Source organism: Mytilus edulis, chromosome 2 (assembly GCF_963676685.1).
Source record: "Mytilus edulis chromosome 2, xbMytEdul2.2, whole genome shotgun sequence".
In the NCBI taxonomy this organism is placed as follows: Eukaryota; Metazoa; Mollusca; class Bivalvia; order Mytilida; family Mytilidae; genus Mytilus; species Mytilus edulis.
The window spans coordinates 2,350,034-2,371,291 of record NC_092345.1 but is presented as its reverse complement, the minus strand read 5'-3'; the positions used below and the strand labels follow the sequence as shown (position 1 = coordinate 2,371,291).

Below are 21,258 nucleotides of genomic sequence, written 5' to 3'. Positions count from 1 at the left end.
AATCAAACAAACGTTTTAGTAGGCATAACAATACAGCAATTCAAGTGTTTTTGTGACAACGATTGAAATTTTGTAAGGAAAATGTAAACATTGCAGTTCTTTTGGTAATTTCACAATTTACAAACGCAAAAGTTACAATTAAATATGTATTTAATATTTACACAGCAGATGTTTATACCAGGTTTCTAACATTAGACAGGTGCTGCTTGTGAAAGAGAACGAAGTCCGCATGAATAATTATTTACGTTTGATATTTTAGACCAGTCAAATCGGCACCAGAGATGGGTCCGATTACTTTCAATGTAATTGATAAAATTACAATTACTTTGTCATTTGTACGATTAAATTAAATTAATGATTACATCATTTCTGAAAGTGTCTGATTAAATTAATGATTACATTTAATGAAACTATAATACTACAACTCAGCCCAATAAAGTCCTATGAAGCAGTAAGCGTGGTAGTCCAAATAATTATGACGTCTTGAAAGGCTATTATAATTTTTTTCTTTGACGCCTTACATCGTCGATGTAAGGCGTCAAAGAAAAAAATTATAATAGCCTTTCAAGACGTCATAATTATTTGGACTATAAGCGTGGGTACGTGGCCACACTACACTGTATACAAATTCAAATATTTTATTGGACAAAGCACAAATACAGATAAAGGTTAACTATCCTAAATAAAATCAGCAAACATGCAGAAGAACGATTTATGCTGATCATATATATATATATACATGTAAATAAACTGTAAATATCGAGGAAGTATTTTAAATTTTAAATTTAATGACGTTGAACTAGCTCATATTTTTATGCCGATACATGTGTATATACAAAACATTTTAAATATTCCTTTTAATGATGATAGTTATCTACCTGTGTGACTTTTATATTTTAAAGATTAAGATATATGTACTTTCGAACTGGTGGTGGAATACTCATTGATTGAGGTGCTCCTTTATTGGAGGAAGTTATGCAATACAAGTTACAATTGGCAAAGTAATCATGATTACATCTGATTAAAATGAATTTAAAAAAAAACATTTTGAATGATGTGAATGAATAAACGTTTAATATAACTATAGCATTTTTTAGAAAGTATTTAGTTTGCTATATTATAAAATGATAACTTCAAACTTCATCTATTTAATAAACCACAAAAGTTCACTTCATACATACATGAACATTGTGTCACCGGTTATGACCCATTGCACTTTATCATCATTGATCTCTGAATTATTTTGACTTCAATTGAATATAGCTTTATAAAAAGAGTTTGCTGTTTGTCTTCTGACCTATTCTAGACTTTAATTTATATTTGTTTCAAGTTGCAGTTCATGGAAGTTAAAATATGGATTAAATAATGTTACCAGTTTAATCAAATTGTAAACAAAATACAAGTACTAAAAATCATTGCATTTTACATGTCCAGTCCAAATACATACCAAAAACAATTTGCTAATTTTAAACAAGATATTTGTCCAACTTTTAATTAATTTTGTGCTAATTAGATAAATGATCACATGTCTGATTTATCTTTTACCATATATATTGTCCTACAGCTATACTCAATTGGTAATTGCAATAAAAAAATAACCTTAATTGGTTTTCTACCTGTCAATTCAAAGTTGACAAAAATCACAACATTAACAAAAGATTATAATTAAGGGTTAAAGAAAACAGTTATCAAATATAAATATGTAAATTTTTAAATTGTGAATATATGTACAATATCTTTTACTAAGGCCATTGATGACTTTTCAATACTGTAGCAGTTTAATTTTTTACTGAAGTATACAAACCAATTATCATGCTTTATAAAAAAAAAAGTAAACCAAACTATCAGTTACTATCTTAAGATGTTAAATATTATTAGTAATTAAATAAGAATAACAAAAAGGTTCATTTATTGACCATAAACACAGTTTAAGATTTTTTTATTGTAATCAGAATGTAATTATAAAAATTATAAATCATGATTACAGGGTATTTTGAAAAGTAATTGATTAAATTAAATTACATGTAATCAGATTTTTGGCTGATTAATGATTACAATGATTACTTGAAAAATTGTAATCAATTACAGCTGATTAACGATTACAATTACAATTACCCCAAGTCTGATCGGCACCAACATAAAAAGTCACCTATTTATAGTGATTTCAGCATTTGGTTATTGAACTGATCATAATCATTTCAGCACCTAGAAATACTGGAATCTTGTTAAACCACTAGTTCATAGCACCATTGCTTTATATGTTATATTCTGAATTTTCAAGCATTAATGAAGGGGGTAGGCACAGGCACTTGTTTCTATCCATAGGAAGGTCGACTATCCATAGGCACTTGTTTCTATCCATAGGAAGGTCGACTATCCATAGGCACTTGTTTCTATCCATAGGAAGGTCATAAATATGGATAGTCGACCTTCCTATGGATAGAAACAAGTGCCTGTGGGGATAGGACCTTTATCGGGACTCTGGGATCAAGTGTTTTAAAGCTCGGGATTTCAGGATTGACCCTTTCGGGATCTGGGAATACTTTTTTCATATTTCAGGACCTCAGGATTTAGTGTTTTTAAGGACGATATTTCAGGATCTGGTGTTTTTAAGCCCAGGATTTCGGGATCTGGTGTTTTTAAGCCCGGGATTTCGGGATCAGGACCCCTCTTACCCCCTCTCATTAATGGATACTTTGAGTTCAAATAAAATGACAGTTATTTCATGTCAAAAGTGTACCTTATCCTGACTTGCCCTGAAAATAAATCAACATACCTTTAATTGCATATTAGAGCTTACTGGTTACAAAATGTACCTGATGTTTGATAGTACAAAAACAGGAACTTCTGATTTGAACAACAGGCCAAATGTGCCCTCCTATCAAAATTTCATATACTTCTTTATTATTCGAATTAATCTTTCAACAAGGGATCTACAGTGTTCCCAAGTCCCAAAGCTTTCAGTTGATACCAAAACTACCCAAATATACCTGCTATTTACAAAGATACAGTTATCCGTAGGAACTATGTTGTTTATAATATATACACCTTTCTTGTATGTTCTTTCTGACCAGGGCCTAAATTAGTGGTTCTATACCTATAACTTTGTCACAGAAAATTATAACTGTAACTGGAGAGCATTAATTTCTTTACAAAATCATCTTTTTCTCCACTGGTACTTGACCCATAGGGGCACGTATCATAGATGTTATTGGGAGGAAATATATGCCAGTCAACTGGTATCCATTACCCGGTATACATTGTGTTAATAGGGCTGTTAACACAATGTATAACGCATACAAGACGACTGGTATATATTTCTGCCCCAAAACATCTATAATATGCGCCCCTGTGCTTGAGCCTGGGACCTCTGTGTTACAAGGCAGAGGGTATACTGACTGAGCTAAGAATACTTCCTTAAGCTCAACCGCTAATGGCTGACTAAGTATCTACCACATTTACTATCCCCATAACCTGTTACTCTTCCCCCATCTCAACAGTCATCATACACATGTACCTCTCACACACATACCCTAGCTAGAATTCCTCTCTTATCAAAGTTTGGTTTTTGGGATACGATTGCTTTCAAGCAATCTGTAGACTTATACCAGTGGCTCAGAGCATTGCCCTCACGTCAATCGTTTTATTCTTAACATTAAGGAACATCTCAGATTCTTATGATTGTCTTGCTTCAAAAGATAAAAACAAACAAAGGGATTGAAATTAAACAACTTTCCTATAATGTTCTTTTCATAATCTTCATGTTTGATATTTCTCTTGACTTATGTGCGTGTTTTTAACAACACGGAAAATCAGAATTAAGCAGTATTTATATTTAGTGTTTTTATAAATTTAGAAACATGTCAGAGGGAATTTCCCAGTTTTGATAAAAATGCGAGAGTTCTCTGAATTCCGATAAATCTATTTTTGTCATATAAGAACTGAAGTGGAGTTTCTCTTATATGTCACCGTTATGAAACTGGTATTTGATATTGTACTTCCATAAAGAATTGAAGAACCATCTAGGTCGTTTAATTAACATTTAATATACGTTGGCTTCAAGGGGTATTAGATTGAATGGTTGATCTGGATTCCCACCTCAATTGTTTGATTTAAAACTCATGGTATCGTTTCTATGTTTGTCTGCTACTGGGGGTTATTGTTGTTTCATAATTTTAAATCATATGCATCCTTTAAATTAAAATAAATGTAGTCCTCAGTCATCGCAACACCCCTTACGGCGAAATGGAGTCTTCCATATTATTGTTTCGAGTTGTCTCCCTTCCGTAAGTATTTCCCGTAAATTCTGAAAACAAAACATGTCGAGAAAAATCAACTCGTTCTGTCGATAAACGTCGTGTTATATTAAATACGATCGCAATTTTAACCGAGGAATGTGTACGGAAAGGAGTCATGACCACTGACCCAAAGGAAATTAAATGTTTAAAGAGTTAGGAATGGGGTTCCTCCTAGAATTAACGTAGGAAAATAGGTGATAAGATACGAAGTGAAATACCTTCTCTCACTCTGAGTCTCTGCTGTGACTGCTGTGGAAAGTAATCTTGGAATTGATAGTACAAAAATAAAACACAATGAGTACATTGTTCATACACTTGTATCCGGGATTGACTATTTTGTAACTTCAGATTAAGTACATTTTACATGTGCAGTTGAATAAGTTTTGAAAATAATATTATCCAGCTACATGTATACATGTGTCAATGAAAACAACATTTGGCAATAGTATCCCTCAGAGCAATCTGCTCTTTGATTTAGTTGGGCACCAATGAAACCCGAGAGCATGATTCTACTTTCAAAATCATATTTCTTTCCACCGGGACCTCTTTGTTATAAGGCAGCACGTTAACAGAGTGAGCCAAAGAAGTACTTCCTTAGATTAACTGCTTACAGCTGACTAAGTATCTATCACATTCACTAAAGGAAACAATTCTGTCACATAACATTAGTCATTTTTTATGAAGTTTCCTTTTTATTCCATTATTTTTTATTTAAAGATATTTTCACTAGAGGTGTATATTTGGTGCGCATAATAGAAATTCCAATCAGGACTATGTTTTAAACAATAGTGTCATATTGATACGCTGTTGCATGACAGGGTTTTCTTTTCTATATCTTCACATTTCCATAGTAAACATCTACAAGATTGGTGCCAACCTTATTCATTTTATAGTTTTAATTATATAAGTAGACAGGAAATCCAGAAAAAAAACGATTTAACATGTTTAAATTACAATGTTTAAATTCAGTTTTATCTTCGTCAGAATTTTACACATAACATAAACATTAATTAAGTGGGGAGAAGCGTAACAGTTCACACCTCCTATATAAAGAGGATTAAAACTTTTGTATTTCTTTACATTTTACAATGAAACAATTTTATTTATACCATATATAATGAATAACACAATGTATTCAATGCATTACACCTTGGATAGGAACATATAGATCTTATAAAATAAAGGGTAATACATTACACCTTGGATAGGAACATATAGATCTTATAAAATAAAGGGTTACAAAACAGCTGAAACCAACCAAACACATCACTAGAACTGTTAGGTGAAGAAAACAGTACTAGAGATTTAGAGTACACAAAAAAATCAATTTGGATGTAAATAAAACATGGGAGATTAATCTGTTTTTATATCTGTTCTATTCTATTTTTTGTAGTTACTAGTAGAAGAATAAAGATAAACATGGCAGACAGTGATTGGCCAATAACATCAGTTGCTGTGGTAACAGATCTAACTAAAGTACCACCTGCTTTCATAGTGGTAATATGTCTTTTTGTATTTGATACAGGAATATAATTTATTGGTTAAAATTTTAAATAAACTGTGTTTTTATGATGTGTAAATAATAAAATCTGCTAGTTATTAGCCAAGAGAGCTAGTCTCTCTTATTTCTAAGTTATGATTTGAGAAACTGTTTCTTTTTATGGGAATATGAAAAAGTATAAAATATATTTGTAATAACCATGAGTTTATCAAAGACATTTCACTCATCAGTGTACTGTATTGTTTTTGTAGGTAAAGTAAGCAAACTCAAATCATTATTGCAATACATATTTCTATTAGTTTGTAGACATAATTTTATACAACCAATTTCAGCCCAAGATATCAAGTATCCATTTAACAATCTAATTTTCCTCAATCCATGAAAATCAGAACCAAAAAAACATATAGATTCCACAACTGCAACAAGTGTATTACGATATTTCTCCTCTCGAGACAGTTAAATTTTTATATTTAAAGCACGAGGCTTGCCAAGCTTTTTAAATAATTAAAATAAAACTGTTGAGGGTGGAGAAATTTCGTTATACACAAGTTTCAGTGGTGGAATCTGTTTCTCTAATGATCTTTATCCTTCATTCTCAAAGATTTGAGGAAAGTTGTGTACTTTTGATGATGTCATCAGGCATGGTCGCCTTTTTACATGACGTCATCAGGCATGGTCACCTTTTTACATGACGTCACAATAAGCAAATTCAGAAGAAAACAAGAAAATTTAATGTCACAATTAAATTTCAACCAATCATTTGCTGAGAACAGATTTTTCACTAGTGAAGAGAAATATTTTTCTCAGACCGGTCAGGAAATGTGAAAATAGCACCAAAATTAGAGAAAATGAATGCTCAGTACAGTAAAAATATTCAATTTATATTCATTTTATGTTGTCCTTAATAAATACAAAATTGCAGATTGACAGAACGTATGATAAAAGACAAGAGGCTGATTTATGGCAAGATGGTCTGTTTGGTAGGCGGGTCTTTAGGTACTTGTGTGTAGAAAGATGTGCTCCATCCTCGGTGAGTTAATAACTTAAACATAGTTAAAAACTGTCTTTTATTATAAAAGAAAGTTTCTGAAATACTGTATACATGTATGGTTTTAAAACAGTTTTGGGAGGAATGCATATGGTGACTGACTGTTCAGTTATCTTTAACCTATGGGAAGATTTGTCTCATTGGCAATCATATTGCCTCTTTTTTTTTATGCCCCACCTACGATAGTAGAGGGGCATTATGTTTTCTGGTCTGTGGCTCCGTTCGTTCGTTCGTCCGTCCGTTCGTTCGTTCGTCCCGCTTCAGGTTAAAGTTTTTGGTCGAGGTAGTTTTTGATGAAGTTGAAGTCCAATCAACTTGAAACTTAGTATATATGTTCCTTATTATATGATCTTTCTAATTTTAATGTCAAATTAGAGTTCTGACCCCAATTTCACGGTCCACTGAACATAGAAAATGATAGTGCGAGTTGGGCATCCGTGTACTGGGGACACATTTTGAGGGCCTCAGGGAAGATTAGTTTATTGTAACTAACTGAGTTTACCCTCTTTAAATAAAGAATTTATTATTATTATTATTATTATTCTTTTTTTTATATAAGTCCAAGATCAATCTATTCATAATTCAGAGATAAAACTTTATATCTATTTAGAAGCCTAACTAAGTCAGATTTCAAATTGCCCAGCTGTTGAACAATTGCTGTCGGGGAAAGGTAAAACTCATATCTCACACTATAATCTATGTTCTTGGGTTTCTTTTCATGTATTTGCCTTGGTCCCTTATCTACATTGTACTTTAAAGTTAGATAATGTTTCTAAGGAATGATGCAACAAAAATTAATTAGCTTTGTCAAACTTCATGGAATTTATTTATATGAAGGCATTGATCATTTTGATGTATGGGTTGTGTTACAAGATCACATGACTAAGCATCTAATAATTAATTTTGATTGGCTAAACTTATTCTAGGGTCGTGATGTACTAGTAGATGTTGCTGTAGTTAATGAAAAAGATGCAGTGCCTGCTGGATTTACGTGTGTTGATTATACTTTAGATACAAGTAAGATCATATAATCTATTGTGTAGTAACTTACTAATAGGCAAAGGTTGTGAGCAATCTGATTAAATAAAGATTCTGTGCCCAATCTAACAATGCTTTGTTTTACTTTCTGTTTTAAGGATCTTTTAAAATCCTCTGGTTTTGTAGATATGTTAAACACCTTCAAAAATTTGAAGGCTAAAATTTCATTGGCTGACGTAATAATTACTCTATCAAAAAGTGGAAAAGTAGATTTGATTGTTGCCAGATCCTTGTAAGAAAAGCATGGACACACGATCTTAACTGCAATTGAACTTAGTTTTAATGTTAAAAGGATATGTATCTTACATGTCTAATCATAGCTTCTTGTCAATCAAATTTACCTCTAAATAGTTATATATGTGTTTTTGGCATTACCCATACTTTCCATTACACTACTATACTTTAGAATTTCCAAAGATCATTACTGAAATCCCTCAGATTCATTCAGATTTGGATTGAACAAAGCCTCCCTTAAGAAAGTTTTCTCTGATCCTTTCCTACTAAAACCACAGGTCCAACTGAAATCAAACTAATTTCAGAATGAGGCAACAAAATTGAATTTTGCAGCATGGTCTCTTGGTTCTGTACCTGAAACCATTTTGTCTACATCTGTTTTATATTAGATTATACATGTATGTATTTACTGCTTTCCTTGTAGCTTTAAAGCCTTTCACATTGTCCTAACCTTTTTTTCTGATCCTTTAGGAGAAAAGGCTGTGAAGAAGAAGACATTATGTATCAGAATGATGGCTTCCTCTCTTACATCTGATGCTGTGTCAGAATTGATTCTTTTATCAAAAGGTCAAAGGAAACCTCCAATGGGATATACTCTTGTAGGGTACGTAAACTTCAAAGTAGGTCAAAAGGTCAACAGAAATCTCCAATCAGAAATATTTTTGTAGGTTTAGTATAATTCAAAGTAGGTCAAAAGTTCAATGAAAACCTCCAATGGGATATACTGTAGTAGGGTTAGTATAATTCAAAGTAGGTCAGAAGGTTAACAGAAACCTCCAATGGGATATACTCTTGAAGGGTTAGTATAATTCAAAGTAGGTGAAAAGGTCAACGGAAACCTTCAAAGGGATATACTCTAGTAGGGTTAGTATAATTCACAGTTAGTCAAAAGACCAAGGAAAAACCTCCAATAGGATATACTCTTGTAGGGTATGAATACTTCAAAGTAGGTCAAAAGGTCAACAGAAACCAATGGGATATACTCTTGTAGGGTACATATACTTCAAAGTAGGTCAAAAGGGCAACATAAACCTCCAATGGAATATGCTCTAGTAGTGTACATATACTTCAAAGTAGGTCAAAAGGTCAATGGAAAACTCCAACGGAATATATTTTTGTAGGGTTAGTGTTATTAACAGTAGGTCAAAAATCAATAAAATACACCAATGGGATATACAAAAGGGCAGAGAGAAACCTCTACTAGGATATATACACTTGTAGGGGAAGTACATTTAAGATCACATTGAATAGGCAAAAAGAGTTCAGAGAAGATTATCCATGGACGTAGAAAGTAGATTAATCACCCACAAAGCAATTGAGAGACCTGCATATATTGTAAACCCGTACTACAACATTATATTTCATACCCAACTATAATAATCTTTCCTCGGTTAGGTGCATATTTTTATGGAACAGCAATATGACTTACCTCAATCCTTAAATGTTCCGCTGAAATTCAGTTATTATTTCTCTCAAAGAAAGATAGGGACTACATAACAAGTGTATAACCATGTATAACCATGTATTAAGTAAAAAGTTTTTAAAAGAGCATACATGAATTACTTTTTGAACTATAATTGAACTATAATTGATAAGTTGTAATGAGAATTTAAGGGATATTTCATAATATTTTAATTACAATTTATTTTTGCAGTGATTTAAACAATATGGCATTATGTTATAAAATGTCAAGAATTATAGCCCCTGTACAGAGACAGGAAGTTCAAGGCTCTTCACCGCCCATAAATATGTAAGTTATTACTATTGTGTTACTATTTATGAAAAAATACCGTAATATGTAACTCTAATCTCGTAACTTATGTTTAGGTCTCAAAACATGGCATAGATTTTTGTATTCCATAGAACCAGCCAATGATAGTAATGGACTCATCGTATTTTAGTCAGGCTCAATATAACCTGATTTCTTTAAAAAGATAATAATAGGTTTGAATTTAATAGGGATGCAGAGTATATATGTCAATGAGGCAGCAACCCAATGATAAAAAAAACATCTAGAAGACAACATGAAATCTTCAATGCAGACAGTTGTCTATCCTATAAATCATTTCAAGTCACAAAAGTAGGAATGATATAAACAAAAATATTGCAAGAGCTACCTTCAAAACCAAATTAGCAGGTTATCAAAAAAAAAAACATGAATATATCACATACATCCTGACTTGGAACAGACACAAGAATAATTTGCGAGTTTATCTAGTTTTTTGGAGAGTTCAATCCGTTCAATTTCATACATATTTTGTCATATTTGATCTTAAAAATCAGATAATCTTAATTGTTTTTGAAGCATAATTCATGTGAATTATGAATTGTATATTTTGACCAGATTCAGACTGTTATATGTTTTATAGGAGCAACATAGCAGCCAATTTACCGTATGCAATGCCAGGCACTGCACGATCAACAAAAACTGGGCCACCAGAAAGAGCCTTCAGTAACTTAGGATTTGCTACTGTCACACGTATGTTTAAAGAACTTGATATATTGTGCTATAAATGATATAGTTGAAATGAATGCATAATATATATTTATTTTTGTTTCTTCTCTCATATTTAAAACAAGAATGTGTCCCCAGTATACGGATGCCCCATCAGCACTATCATTTTCTATGTTTAGTGGACCGTGAAAATAGGGTAAATATCTAATTTGGCATAAAAATTAGAAAAATCATATCATAGGGAACATGTGTACTAAGTTTCAAGTTGATTGGATTTCAACTTCATCAAAAACTACCTCTACCAAAAACTTTAACCTGAAGCAGGACGGACAGATGAACAAAAGAACAAACAGACGGATGGACGAATTGACGCACAGACCAGAAAACATAAGGGCCATAAATGGGACATAAAAATGGGGCTTAAAAAAGCTAAGATTGTTTTCAAAAAACAACAAACATATGATAGCATATATAGACAACACAGTCTGATGAACTTTCTAGAGCTTTTTAAACAGTAAGGTATTTTAATTATTTTTTTTAATTTGTTTATCAAAATTTTAAATATCTATAATATCCAAACCAATGTCAACTATAAACCTCATTTCATGGGAAGAATTTCAATGATTAGAATTCTTTAAAAAAAATTAAACTCACCTAGTAGACTAGTTATTCATACTTTAATCAAGTAAATTTGCAGTTTGTTGATTTATTTTTTTAAGGGAAATCAGAATTTTTGTGGGTTTTAGTGCTAAAGAGAGATAACTCTCCTTTCATGGTTCCAAGTATTACAAGAATTTATGACATTAATTTTGTGAAATTATTTGAACAACTGCACTAAGTTTAGAAGATGTAAAATGCTTTGAATGGTCTTTATTTTATAATTTGAAAATGGCCATTATTAAATTAAAGTTTGTTGAATAATTGTTTTATGTGAATGATATCAGTCATGCAGAGATAGAACTTTGAGCCTAGATATCAAATAGACTGCTTCCAAAACCAAAAATTATCAAAGATAGACCCACAACATATGACAAGTTCTTAATAACCAACTCCTTACACGAAGAAAGGTCATAATATGTGACACATGTACAATGTAATATGAAGCAATAGTGATAAATATAAATAAGAAGATGGGGTATGAGTACCACTAATTACATATATGTTTTGGGACAGGGATACAGTAAACATATAGTACACATACATTTTGTTTTTAATGAATTTATTATTTTTTTACAGCAATGTCAGGAGTACCATTTACGATCAACCCTAAAATAACAGATCTGTCTGACTTGGCTGATGTAAGTAATAGTGATACAACAGCATTGTAAAACAGTTAATACAGTAGTCAGTGGAATATTTTGACAATTGAAGAAATACAAAGAATTACATATAAGTCAACATGGTAAAAAGTGTCATAAAATAAAACATAATAGTAAGCAACAAAAAGGAGGTTACAAATAGCAAACATTTTTTGAAACAGGCAAACATATTAGTACTGCAAGCTATGGAACACTTCTCTCAAAAAGTTCTCCACTTGTCCATGTCAGATTTAGAAAGATGAGTCTGTTATATACTGAAGTATTGTAAGCCATGTGTTGATACTGTTGTTATTAATGAGATATGGATGCTTTGATAGACTAATTCAGATATTCATCTCTCATTGGAAACATATAGAACAATAGCTTTTCTCAGTATGGAATATAAAATTAAGGAGATGTGGTACGATTGCCATGGAAACAACTATCCACCAATATTCAAATGAAGTGGATGTAAGCAATTTGGGGTAACCATAAAGCCTGCAACAATGAGAAAAACAAATACAGTTTTGTCAGCTATAAAAGACCCCTATATGAAAACTATGAAACATTCAATTGAGAAATCTAACAGCCTAATTAATAACTAAACAATTAACGGAAAAAGAAATGACGAGACATTTCTTTTTAGTATGATCTTCCACTGCAATCAATAAATGTATTTTTCCTGTTTTATTTTTTCAGATAACAATACCACAGATCTATAATAAAACACTTGGAGATTTAGAAAGACAGGTAGGTTTATGATTAAGTTAAACAATGTAATGTTTTTCATAATTCTGACAATTTATATACAATGGTTCATGAAATAAAGCTGGATGATGCCATATTGTTCGGGCACCTACTGGTCCATATGTCGCCTTTTTACTTTACACAAATAGTCCAGACATGCACAGAAAAATTAACTTCACCAAAATTATAAAACAAAAAAGCAACAAAATACAACAAACACCAAAAAAAAAAAATATTTTGAATTTAAAATCAGATGAAAAATATAAATTATTTTGCATTTAGTATTTACTAATAATTGCAAAGACAATGATTTGTATTGTATAATATATAATAATGATGTTTTTAATACTGTTGGCTTGACACAGAATCAGTACATGCACAGTAAAATAAAAACATTTATTGCTATTCTTCATCTCGATGTCACAGTGAGGACTTCAACAAGTAGCAAAAAAAACTCTCACCTCACTGCAGGTTTAAGATGGCCCTTAGAACCAACATGAGCCAAATTCTTTGTGAATATAAATTTGGACATATTTGTAAGTTGTAACAACACCTTATCAAGCCCTGTCAAAAAGAACATACTGGAAATGAGTCAATATTTAAAACAGTTCATACACATAGGTATAAATCTAAAACTATGTTTACTTAGTAACTAAGGAATCAGATGAAATAAAAAGGACTATTGATCCTTGTTGAACACACATATATATATATTATTGTGAAGCTACCCCTTTACAATGGGGGCAAGTACCAGCTGGGTAATGACACCAGGGTCATCAAAAACATAGTACTTACAAACAACATTATATGATTGTAAGAAAAATGGCACAAGATACTTGCAAATATTTTAAAGTCAAATAAATACATTAATGATAAAATAACATTACACATAATTTACTGATAAGCTGTTATGTTTTCAATTGCAGTATGAGTATGACTTTGCTACAGAAAGATCAGTGAAGCCAACTCGATACTAAAACAACTTGTAGGTTATTCAAAACCAGACAGAAAAATATGGATGGATTTTATTCATGAATAGAATGTGAAGAAGTTTATACTTATGTTGCAGAACAAATGTTAAAAAACAAATGATTTTTTTTATTTGTATATTATATCCATTATTACAGAGATTTACTTATGTATAACAGTACATGTTAATATAATTTTCATCTTTTCATTAGACTGTTTCTATACATTTAATATTAATTGTCGTGTGCCACAGTTTTGAAGGCCATATCAGACTTCAGCCATTTTATGCATATTGTTGGTCCTTATGAACACCACAACATTGGAACCATTTTCCCACAAGAGATTATTTTTTCATCATGTATAATTTATTTTGACAATTTTTGGAGATGCTGTAAGACTTTAACTATTCTCGGCCTCTATTCTGTGTCAATACCTAGTCATTATTTTATGTAAAAACCAAAAAGGTATAGGTCAAGATGAACCAGTTTATAATGGATTCATGATATATTAATTTCAATTCCTATAGAAGGAAAATGATGAGATTATAAATATCATCAACAAAACTTCTTTAAAAAGTTGCAAGTTTTTTTAAAAGCCAGTCAAGTTTGGACTTACTAAAAAAGAATGAATAAACTAAGATTTGAAATTTCTATATAATGAGTTAATACAAGGAAGTCTGACTTTAATTGAAGATATTTGTCTATCAAATAAATTTATGAGTTCTAAATGTATTTTGAGATGTGTCATTATTTGTGTTTGTATGTCATGAATTTTGAATTTAAATTCATATTTTTAAGCAAAATTTTGTTTGTGCATTATTATTTTTAATTTATTTTTAGAGTGCTATATGTTATTTAATGTTCAAATAAAGACACAAGGGATCACTAATAATAAACTATAAACATTTTGCTATTTGCTTTTTGTATTGAAAACTGTTTTTATTCAAACTGATCTATTCCCTATTTCCATTCTCAATTTAAATGATAATAAATGAAAATTCTGTATGTTTTCAACCTTCACCCATAAAAACAGATCTCTTATAGTGGCAAATAAACACAAACAATCAATCAACCAATCAATCAATCAATCAATCAATCAATCAATCAATCAATCTACTTTTAAACCACAGTTATAACTTGCAGGATTTCATGCACCCATGAAAAGAAGTAAATGTAAGAAGCATATCCTGATTGATTGTCTCCTGAATTAATGCTATATGATTTAAAAGAGAGGCTACAGATACTTATGGGACATTCAAACTCATAAGTCGTAAATAAACTGAACACACAATTGCTAAAAAATAAAATAGACCAACAGACAAAAGTACACAAAACACACTACAGAAAACTATAAAGACCGAGCAACATTAACCTGTCCAAAACTGGAGCTGATCTCAGGTGCTCTGGAAGAGTAAACATATGCTGCTCTACATGTGGCACCCACCAGACTTATATGAATAATAAAACCAAGTTGACATGATTTATGCATCTGTTGTAGTACATTTGACACTAATAATGTAATAACTACCCCTGACATTTCTGTTGGTGGGCTAATCCACCATTTTCTACATAAGAAAATGCCTGTTTCAAGTCAGGAATATGACAGTTGTTGTCCATTCTTTTGATGTGTTTAAGCTTTTGATTTTTCCATTTGATTATGGAACTTCCTTTTGAATATTCTTCTAGGTTCAGTATTTTTATGATTTTTCTTGTTTGTAGTAGCTCCCAAAGTTATTATTTACCAAGTACTTCGTAACGAATGAAAATACGAATATTGCTTTATTTTAATTTGCTCATTTTGTATTTTTAGAAAGTACTTTAGATTAAGGAATGCATCTCAGTAATGCATAGTTCTGATTCTTTATCAAGGTTTGGCTTTTAAAACATAATTGCTTTTAAGTTTTATTAGTTCCCCAATACGATAAGTTAGGAATTCAAAAAAATTTGGCCTTAAACATCACTGATGAGACATCGGTTGTCTAAATGCCCATCTGTTACAGTAAAATTGGTACCCTCAATGTTATTGTCATTTTGTTGAGTCCGCTTTTCCTATATGAACATACTTTATCCCTTTATTGTCCCACATCTACATCGTTCCTTAATCATTTACTGTTCTTAAAAAAAGTGCTATTAGGCAGAACTTTATTCATTGGAATTTTACTGTTTTCAAAACAGTGGGTTGATTGAGTAAAAAAGTGGGGTCGGGAGGATTTGGCAATGGTTGAGTGTTCATGGATTCGTTGAAAAGCCCTTATCACTTTATTGTCCCCAAAATTACTGGTATGCTTTTTGAGCATTTCTCGTCACTATGGTTCACCCCAATGCCTGTCGTATGTTTGAACATACCTTTTCTCCTTTAATTATTGTCCATCTCGTTGTGTGACTGCACTTATTTAGCTCCTCAGGAGTTTATAATAGATATATATTGATCAGGAATATTTTCAAACTTGCGTTAGGAAGTTGAAGCAGTTAGAAAAAAAGCCATTGATTGTCTAGGCAATCCGTTCTTACAATTAAAGGTTAAATTCTGAAATATGTAGGATGATAACAAATATTTTATAAGGGCTATATAGTATCTGATTACTTCTTATAAATTACGGCTGATATTTTACCAAATAAACCCATAGACAAAATGATATGACTATGCTGGTATAACGTTGCACTATTTATGCTTATTGTATATTACACTTTGAAAGTGTTTTTTTTTTCTACCAGCATCATATCTGTTTACAGATGTTGTTTTCATGTTACAATACATGTTTTAATTTTAAACATCCCAAAACGATATAAAATGTGAACTGACAAAAGACTGGTAATTAAATATTAGATACTTATTTACTGCAAAAGAAAATGTATGAGCAGGTTATGATTATTTTAAAATATAGGCAACAACACAAATAATTTTTTCCTATAATTGTTTGTCCAGTTCATTTTTAAAGACATCTAGGTCAATGCGTGCAGAAAAAAATCTTTCCTACTAGAATTGTGATTGCAACAAACTACGCCATATTGCAATGTTGTTGTAATATATAATTGACGTTAAATAAAGGCAACAGTAGTATACCACTGTTCGAAAGTCATAAGTCGATTGTGACAAAACAAACCCGGGTTACAAACAAACTAAAACAGAGGGAAACAAACCAGCTTTTAGAGGAAAACAACGAAACAACAGAAAAACTAAACGACAATGTAACACACACAGAAACGAACTATAAGATAACTGCGATTTTCCGGACTTGGTACAGGTTATTTTAAGCAAATATGGTGGGTTTAACCTGGTTTTGTGGCTAGAAAAACCTCACACTTTTATGGCAATGTAAGAGATAACACTAAAATGACAACATCAACTGAGGGTGGTAAAATTAAAAGAGTAAGAATCAAAGCAATAGAAGTGAATCGTACTTGGATGAAGAAATGTAAGGTAATGGCTAATAAATTGCAAAATTCTTACTTAATAAATAAAATATGCATTTGGTGCAGTAAAACATGTTACACGTTATGTTATTTATCGGCTCGACGAAGTCTCGAAGGTGAAACTTAGAAGTGGTGTTTTTATCGCGGCGTCAGTGATAAGTTTAAGTTTGATAAAGTCAGTTTAAGGGGAAATTCTACCAGCAAGTCGACCATAATCAGTTTGAGTTGTTTTACCATTAGAACTTTTAGTTTCCATGGACAATTTTTACCTGTCCCCCTTAGTTAGTTGAATGCTTTTGAAACTTTTGCATAATTCACATGTTAAAGTTTGTAGGTTTGTTTGATGGAAATCACTTATGACAAGTCAATGAGGTATGCAGTTGTATAATCATTGACAAATATCATTGATAAAGTGCCCATTCAGGTTTAATATTGACTCCGAATGTTTTGCATAGTTTACACGAAACGTATTACCATTCAAAATTCAATATTTGTATTTTACTGTCAAAATTACAAAAAACAAAGCTTATCTCTGAGGTAACATATAATAACGAAGTGTTGATTTTGGCTTTTTGTTTAAAAAAAATTCTCAGATTGCAGTGTAGATGCAGGGTTGTCCCCAGCTTAATACAAAACATTGCGATAATTTTACCTAAATTTTGTTTTATCTATCAGAAAAATCTTTAAAAAAAAACCTCCAGCATTTTGCAATGGCAAAATGTATAAACTTTCATAAAAATGTTACTTCATTGAACTTGAACATATAGTTATGAAGAACAGTTCGAAAATGTGAAACGATTTGCTATGAAGTCACGTAACATCATCGACGGCAAAGTTCTGTCTGCACATTTGTAAAACATTGTTATAAGTGACCAGTCCCGTTAGTATAGACTGTCCCTGATCCGATGGTTTCAGTTCATCAGCCAGGCTCAATACATATTAAGGAGCAAGTAAAAGTATTAAATAGCAATTTTTCAATTAACCTTAATCAGGAACGACCGAACCGTATATTTGAAAGCTAGGAATGTAAAGGAACAGACACAGGTAAAGAACAAAAAAATATTTTTTTTAGCAAAATTCATCTAAGGTCAACTTTCCCTGTGGCAGTTGAAACCTAACCTTGTACATAACATAATCATTTTCAAACGGACAGTTTTAGAAAGATACTAATAAAGCATGCCAAAACCAAAGTACTGACTCTCGAGTTAACATGTATTTAAACGATACCAAGCTCTAAATGGCATCTAGTATAGAAAATTTATGAACAAATCACACGATTTGAATTGAAACGACTCTGAAACCTCAGAAGCTTTTTAAAAAAAATCAAAAGAGAAAAGAATGTTTGTTTAGGCTTCCAATAAAGGCAACAGTAGTATACCGCTGTTCCGAATTAATAAATCGATTTAGAGAAAACAGATCCGGGTTACAAACTAAAACCGAGGACAATACATCAACTTGTATCACTTATCATGCGGTTCGACACACCATGTATGATCATTCCAGACAATGATATATAAAGGCATAGTTATAAGATCCGGGAGTATATCGTATTCGCATCAATTTTATTAGACATTGATTCAAGTGCCAGTTGATTACAAGTGTTTATGTTATACCGAGCATTTCTTTTTGAGGTTAACTCAAAGAAACCCTTATAGGCAATGAAGAGGGGGAGAGCAATTGTGCAGCATATTGAAAAATGACGGGGGCAAAGTAGAACACTTTAAAAATACTAGTATAACGAATTGGAAACCGAAACATTTACATTAATAACAAATTCAAAATTGATATAAATATCTTTGCTACAAAATTTGACATAATAACATAATTATGAATACACAATGAATAATATAATATAGTTATCTATTGTCTGGAGCCATGAAGCTAAGTAAACATATTACATGCAAATCAAAATATTTAAATGATTGATTACCTCTTTTATAAAGCTTATATAAAACATCGAATTGAAATATTTATAATGGTTTAATAAACACGATTCAAGTAAGAAACGACTGAACAAGTTTTTAGGTAACAGTTACCAGTTTTGTACGTTGAATATTTCTTTAGGCCCAATTTCGTCCTCACATCCGATAATAGTACCACGGTAATCATCATTCATACACATTCTCCAATCAGGTTGTGCCTCTGTTGACAATGTGTATTTACCATTTACTACTCTCGTGATGTTCCATTGACCTTCAGGGCCAGGTATGGAGTCTACAGATTCGACCCTTTTATCAGGTCTATCTGTCATGTAGACAAATCTCTGTTGTCCATTCCTGTTCATAGTTATATAAAATAAAGGTTTTTCTTCGTCGATTCTTACAAATGTGAACTTGGCGTCAGCGTCAACCAAGAAGTCGAAGATATAATCATTGCCATGTATTACACCATCAAGTCCCATCACAACATACCAATCATCCCATTTAACTGGTCGAAATGTTACCTCCCCACAACTTAGAAAGCCCAAGTCATCACTTAATACGGAACTACTGATGATAACAACGAAGAACAGTTGTATCATTATCTAAAATAAAGAACATTAGAGCATTGATTGATTTTCATTTTTTCTGTATATTTCAACAAATTTTTTGAACATGATCAAATTCAATGCAATTAAAAACTGTTTATTGATATATAGAAATTTTATTTAATTTTTGGAAGATGTATAAGTAAACCATAGTGCAGGATTAATCATTGTTCTTTTTATAATGATTTTCTACCAATGATTGGTTGCAATTTGGTTAGGAACTTTCCTCTTTAATTTTTCCTCGGAGTTCAGTACTTTTGTGATTTTTCTTTTTATGACAAGTATGAATTTTTAACAAGCGTATTTTTAACAAGCGTTATGTGATTTTGCCTCTGTCAATGGCCTTATGACAACTGCATGTGTCCAATTATTTTCAATTTTCAGTATTCTATTCATAGTTATTTCGTCAGCTTAAAGAACCGCCTCGGTGGTCTCGTGGTAGCTTATCGTTTCTTTAAATTATACTCCAGTAGTTTCGTTATGCACGGTTTAGTTGGCTTAAAATACTCTTAAAATTTCACATTAATGAAAAAGGGCTCATTGAAAGTTATATTTTCGAAGAATGATTGATGGAACGAAAACCAATGTCTGGCTTTTTATTAAAAAAAAGAAACAAACAAAAGACAACATTAAAAATGCATATAAAAAGTACCTTTAAAAAATGTATGACTTATTACTAAAATAATTGATGAACTATCTGATAAGAGTATGTGTGAAAGAATAACAACTATTATTACTTGAAAAAAGTAATTAATAAATACCTTATTCTAATTGGATATTCTTACAATTTTAGAATTCAGCTTCCCTTCACACAAATGCCTTATAAATGCTGTGATTACTTAGTACACATTATAAAGCTTTATAATAGCCAATTATGAATTTATGTAGGCGAAATGAATATTCATGAGTCTCTATACCATAGCTACATTAAAAAAATTAAATTTTGTAATCGGACTTCAAAATTGAAATGTTACAAGACCCCGATAATAAGTGATAGACATGCCTTAAGTTCAAACAAAAAATCTATAAAATATAAGAGACGTTCATCGAATTTTGACAGTGTTTACTGTTTGGTCTGATATGATCTTGCCTTATATTACAGTCGTCTTTAATTTTCATTTTCTATATGTATGTAAAATTTAAGCTACTTCATTTATATGATTTTACTCTTAAATCAACTACATGCACAGGAATTTTGTTTATACACAGCTTTGATTTAAAAGAAAAACTGACATTGTAAGAAAATACAAATAAAAACAACAACACAAACGAAATTTATATTTCGTGCAGTTTATATTTCGTTGGTGATATCTTGATGTGTTGTCGTTAATTCATACTAGGTGTCTGGTGTTATGTTTTTACAACTATTTTATTCATTTATGTATTGTGTTCTTGAGTGTTTTCAAACTGTATTCCTGTTATGAAGTGTTGTCATTTTAGTGGCATTTTAACATCGCCGTGTAAGCGGGAGGTATACCCAGTCATAAAACCAGGTTTAATCCTCAATTCATCATCAGAAAATCACTTACCAAGTCAGGCATATGGCATTAATTATCTACAGATCGTTTCTAGTTTAGGCGTTTGCTTTTGTTGTAGTTCATTTTTTCGTTGTTCCGGTGATTTCCTCTTATATCTAATGTGTCTCTCTATGTTTTAGTTTGTTACTCGGATAAGTTTTTTGCTTAATAGAATTATGACAACTGCACAGCGATATTGTACTGATGTCTTAA

General features: G+C 31.4%; 1 protein-coding gene and 1 long non-coding RNA gene across 4 annotated transcripts; one reads left to right on the top strand and one right to left on the bottom strand.

The window, feature by feature from the left end:
- Positions 1-14,495, top strand: LOC139510060 (multivesicular body subunit 12B-like). 3 transcript variants are annotated; one of them, XM_071296284.1, is made up of 10 exons: positions 1-72; positions 5,692-5,795; positions 6,722-6,829; positions 7,774-7,864; positions 8,591-8,723; positions 9,774-9,869; positions 10,489-10,598; positions 11,811-11,872; positions 12,572-12,622; positions 13,546-14,495. In XM_071296284.1, exons 2-10 carry the CDS (start codon positions 5,718-5,720, stop codon positions 13,594-13,596), a joined length of 780 nt encoding a protein of 259 aa, XP_071152385.1. In that variant the 5' UTR covers positions 1-72; positions 5,692-5,717; the 3' UTR covers positions 13,597-14,495. The 3 variants fall into 3 exon arrangements, with proteins under 3 accessions (XP_071152385.1, XP_071152384.1, XP_071152386.1); XM_071296283.1 differs by having other exon boundaries at positions 14-104; XM_071296285.1 differs by having other exon boundaries at positions 66-199.
- Positions 14,496-18,782: 4,287 nt separating this feature from the next.
- On the bottom strand, positions 18,783-20,406 carry LOC139511227 (uncharacterized). The gene is made up of 2 exons (XR_011661988.1): positions 20,290-20,406; positions 18,783-19,525 (listed from the first exon to the last, which is right to left on the bottom strand). It is a non-coding gene; the product is annotated as an uncharacterized lncRNA (long non-coding RNA).
- Between the last annotated feature and the right edge of the window lie 852 nt (positions 20,407-21,258).

Bases quoted from the DNA above. Each gene is read 5' to 3' on its own strand.
- LOC139510060 (XM_071296284.1), top strand. From the start codon at position 5,718: ATGGCAGACAGTGATTGGCCAATAACATCAGTTGCTGTGGTAACAGAT. The intron at 9,870-10,488 runs GTAAGTTATTAC...TATGTTTTATAG, and splicing joins TCTTCACCGCCCATAAATAT to GAGCAACATAGCAGCCAATT. The intron at 12,623-13,545 runs GTAGGTTTATGA...TTTCAATTGCAG, and splicing joins TTGGAGATTTAGAAAGACAG to TATGAGTATGACTTTGCTAC.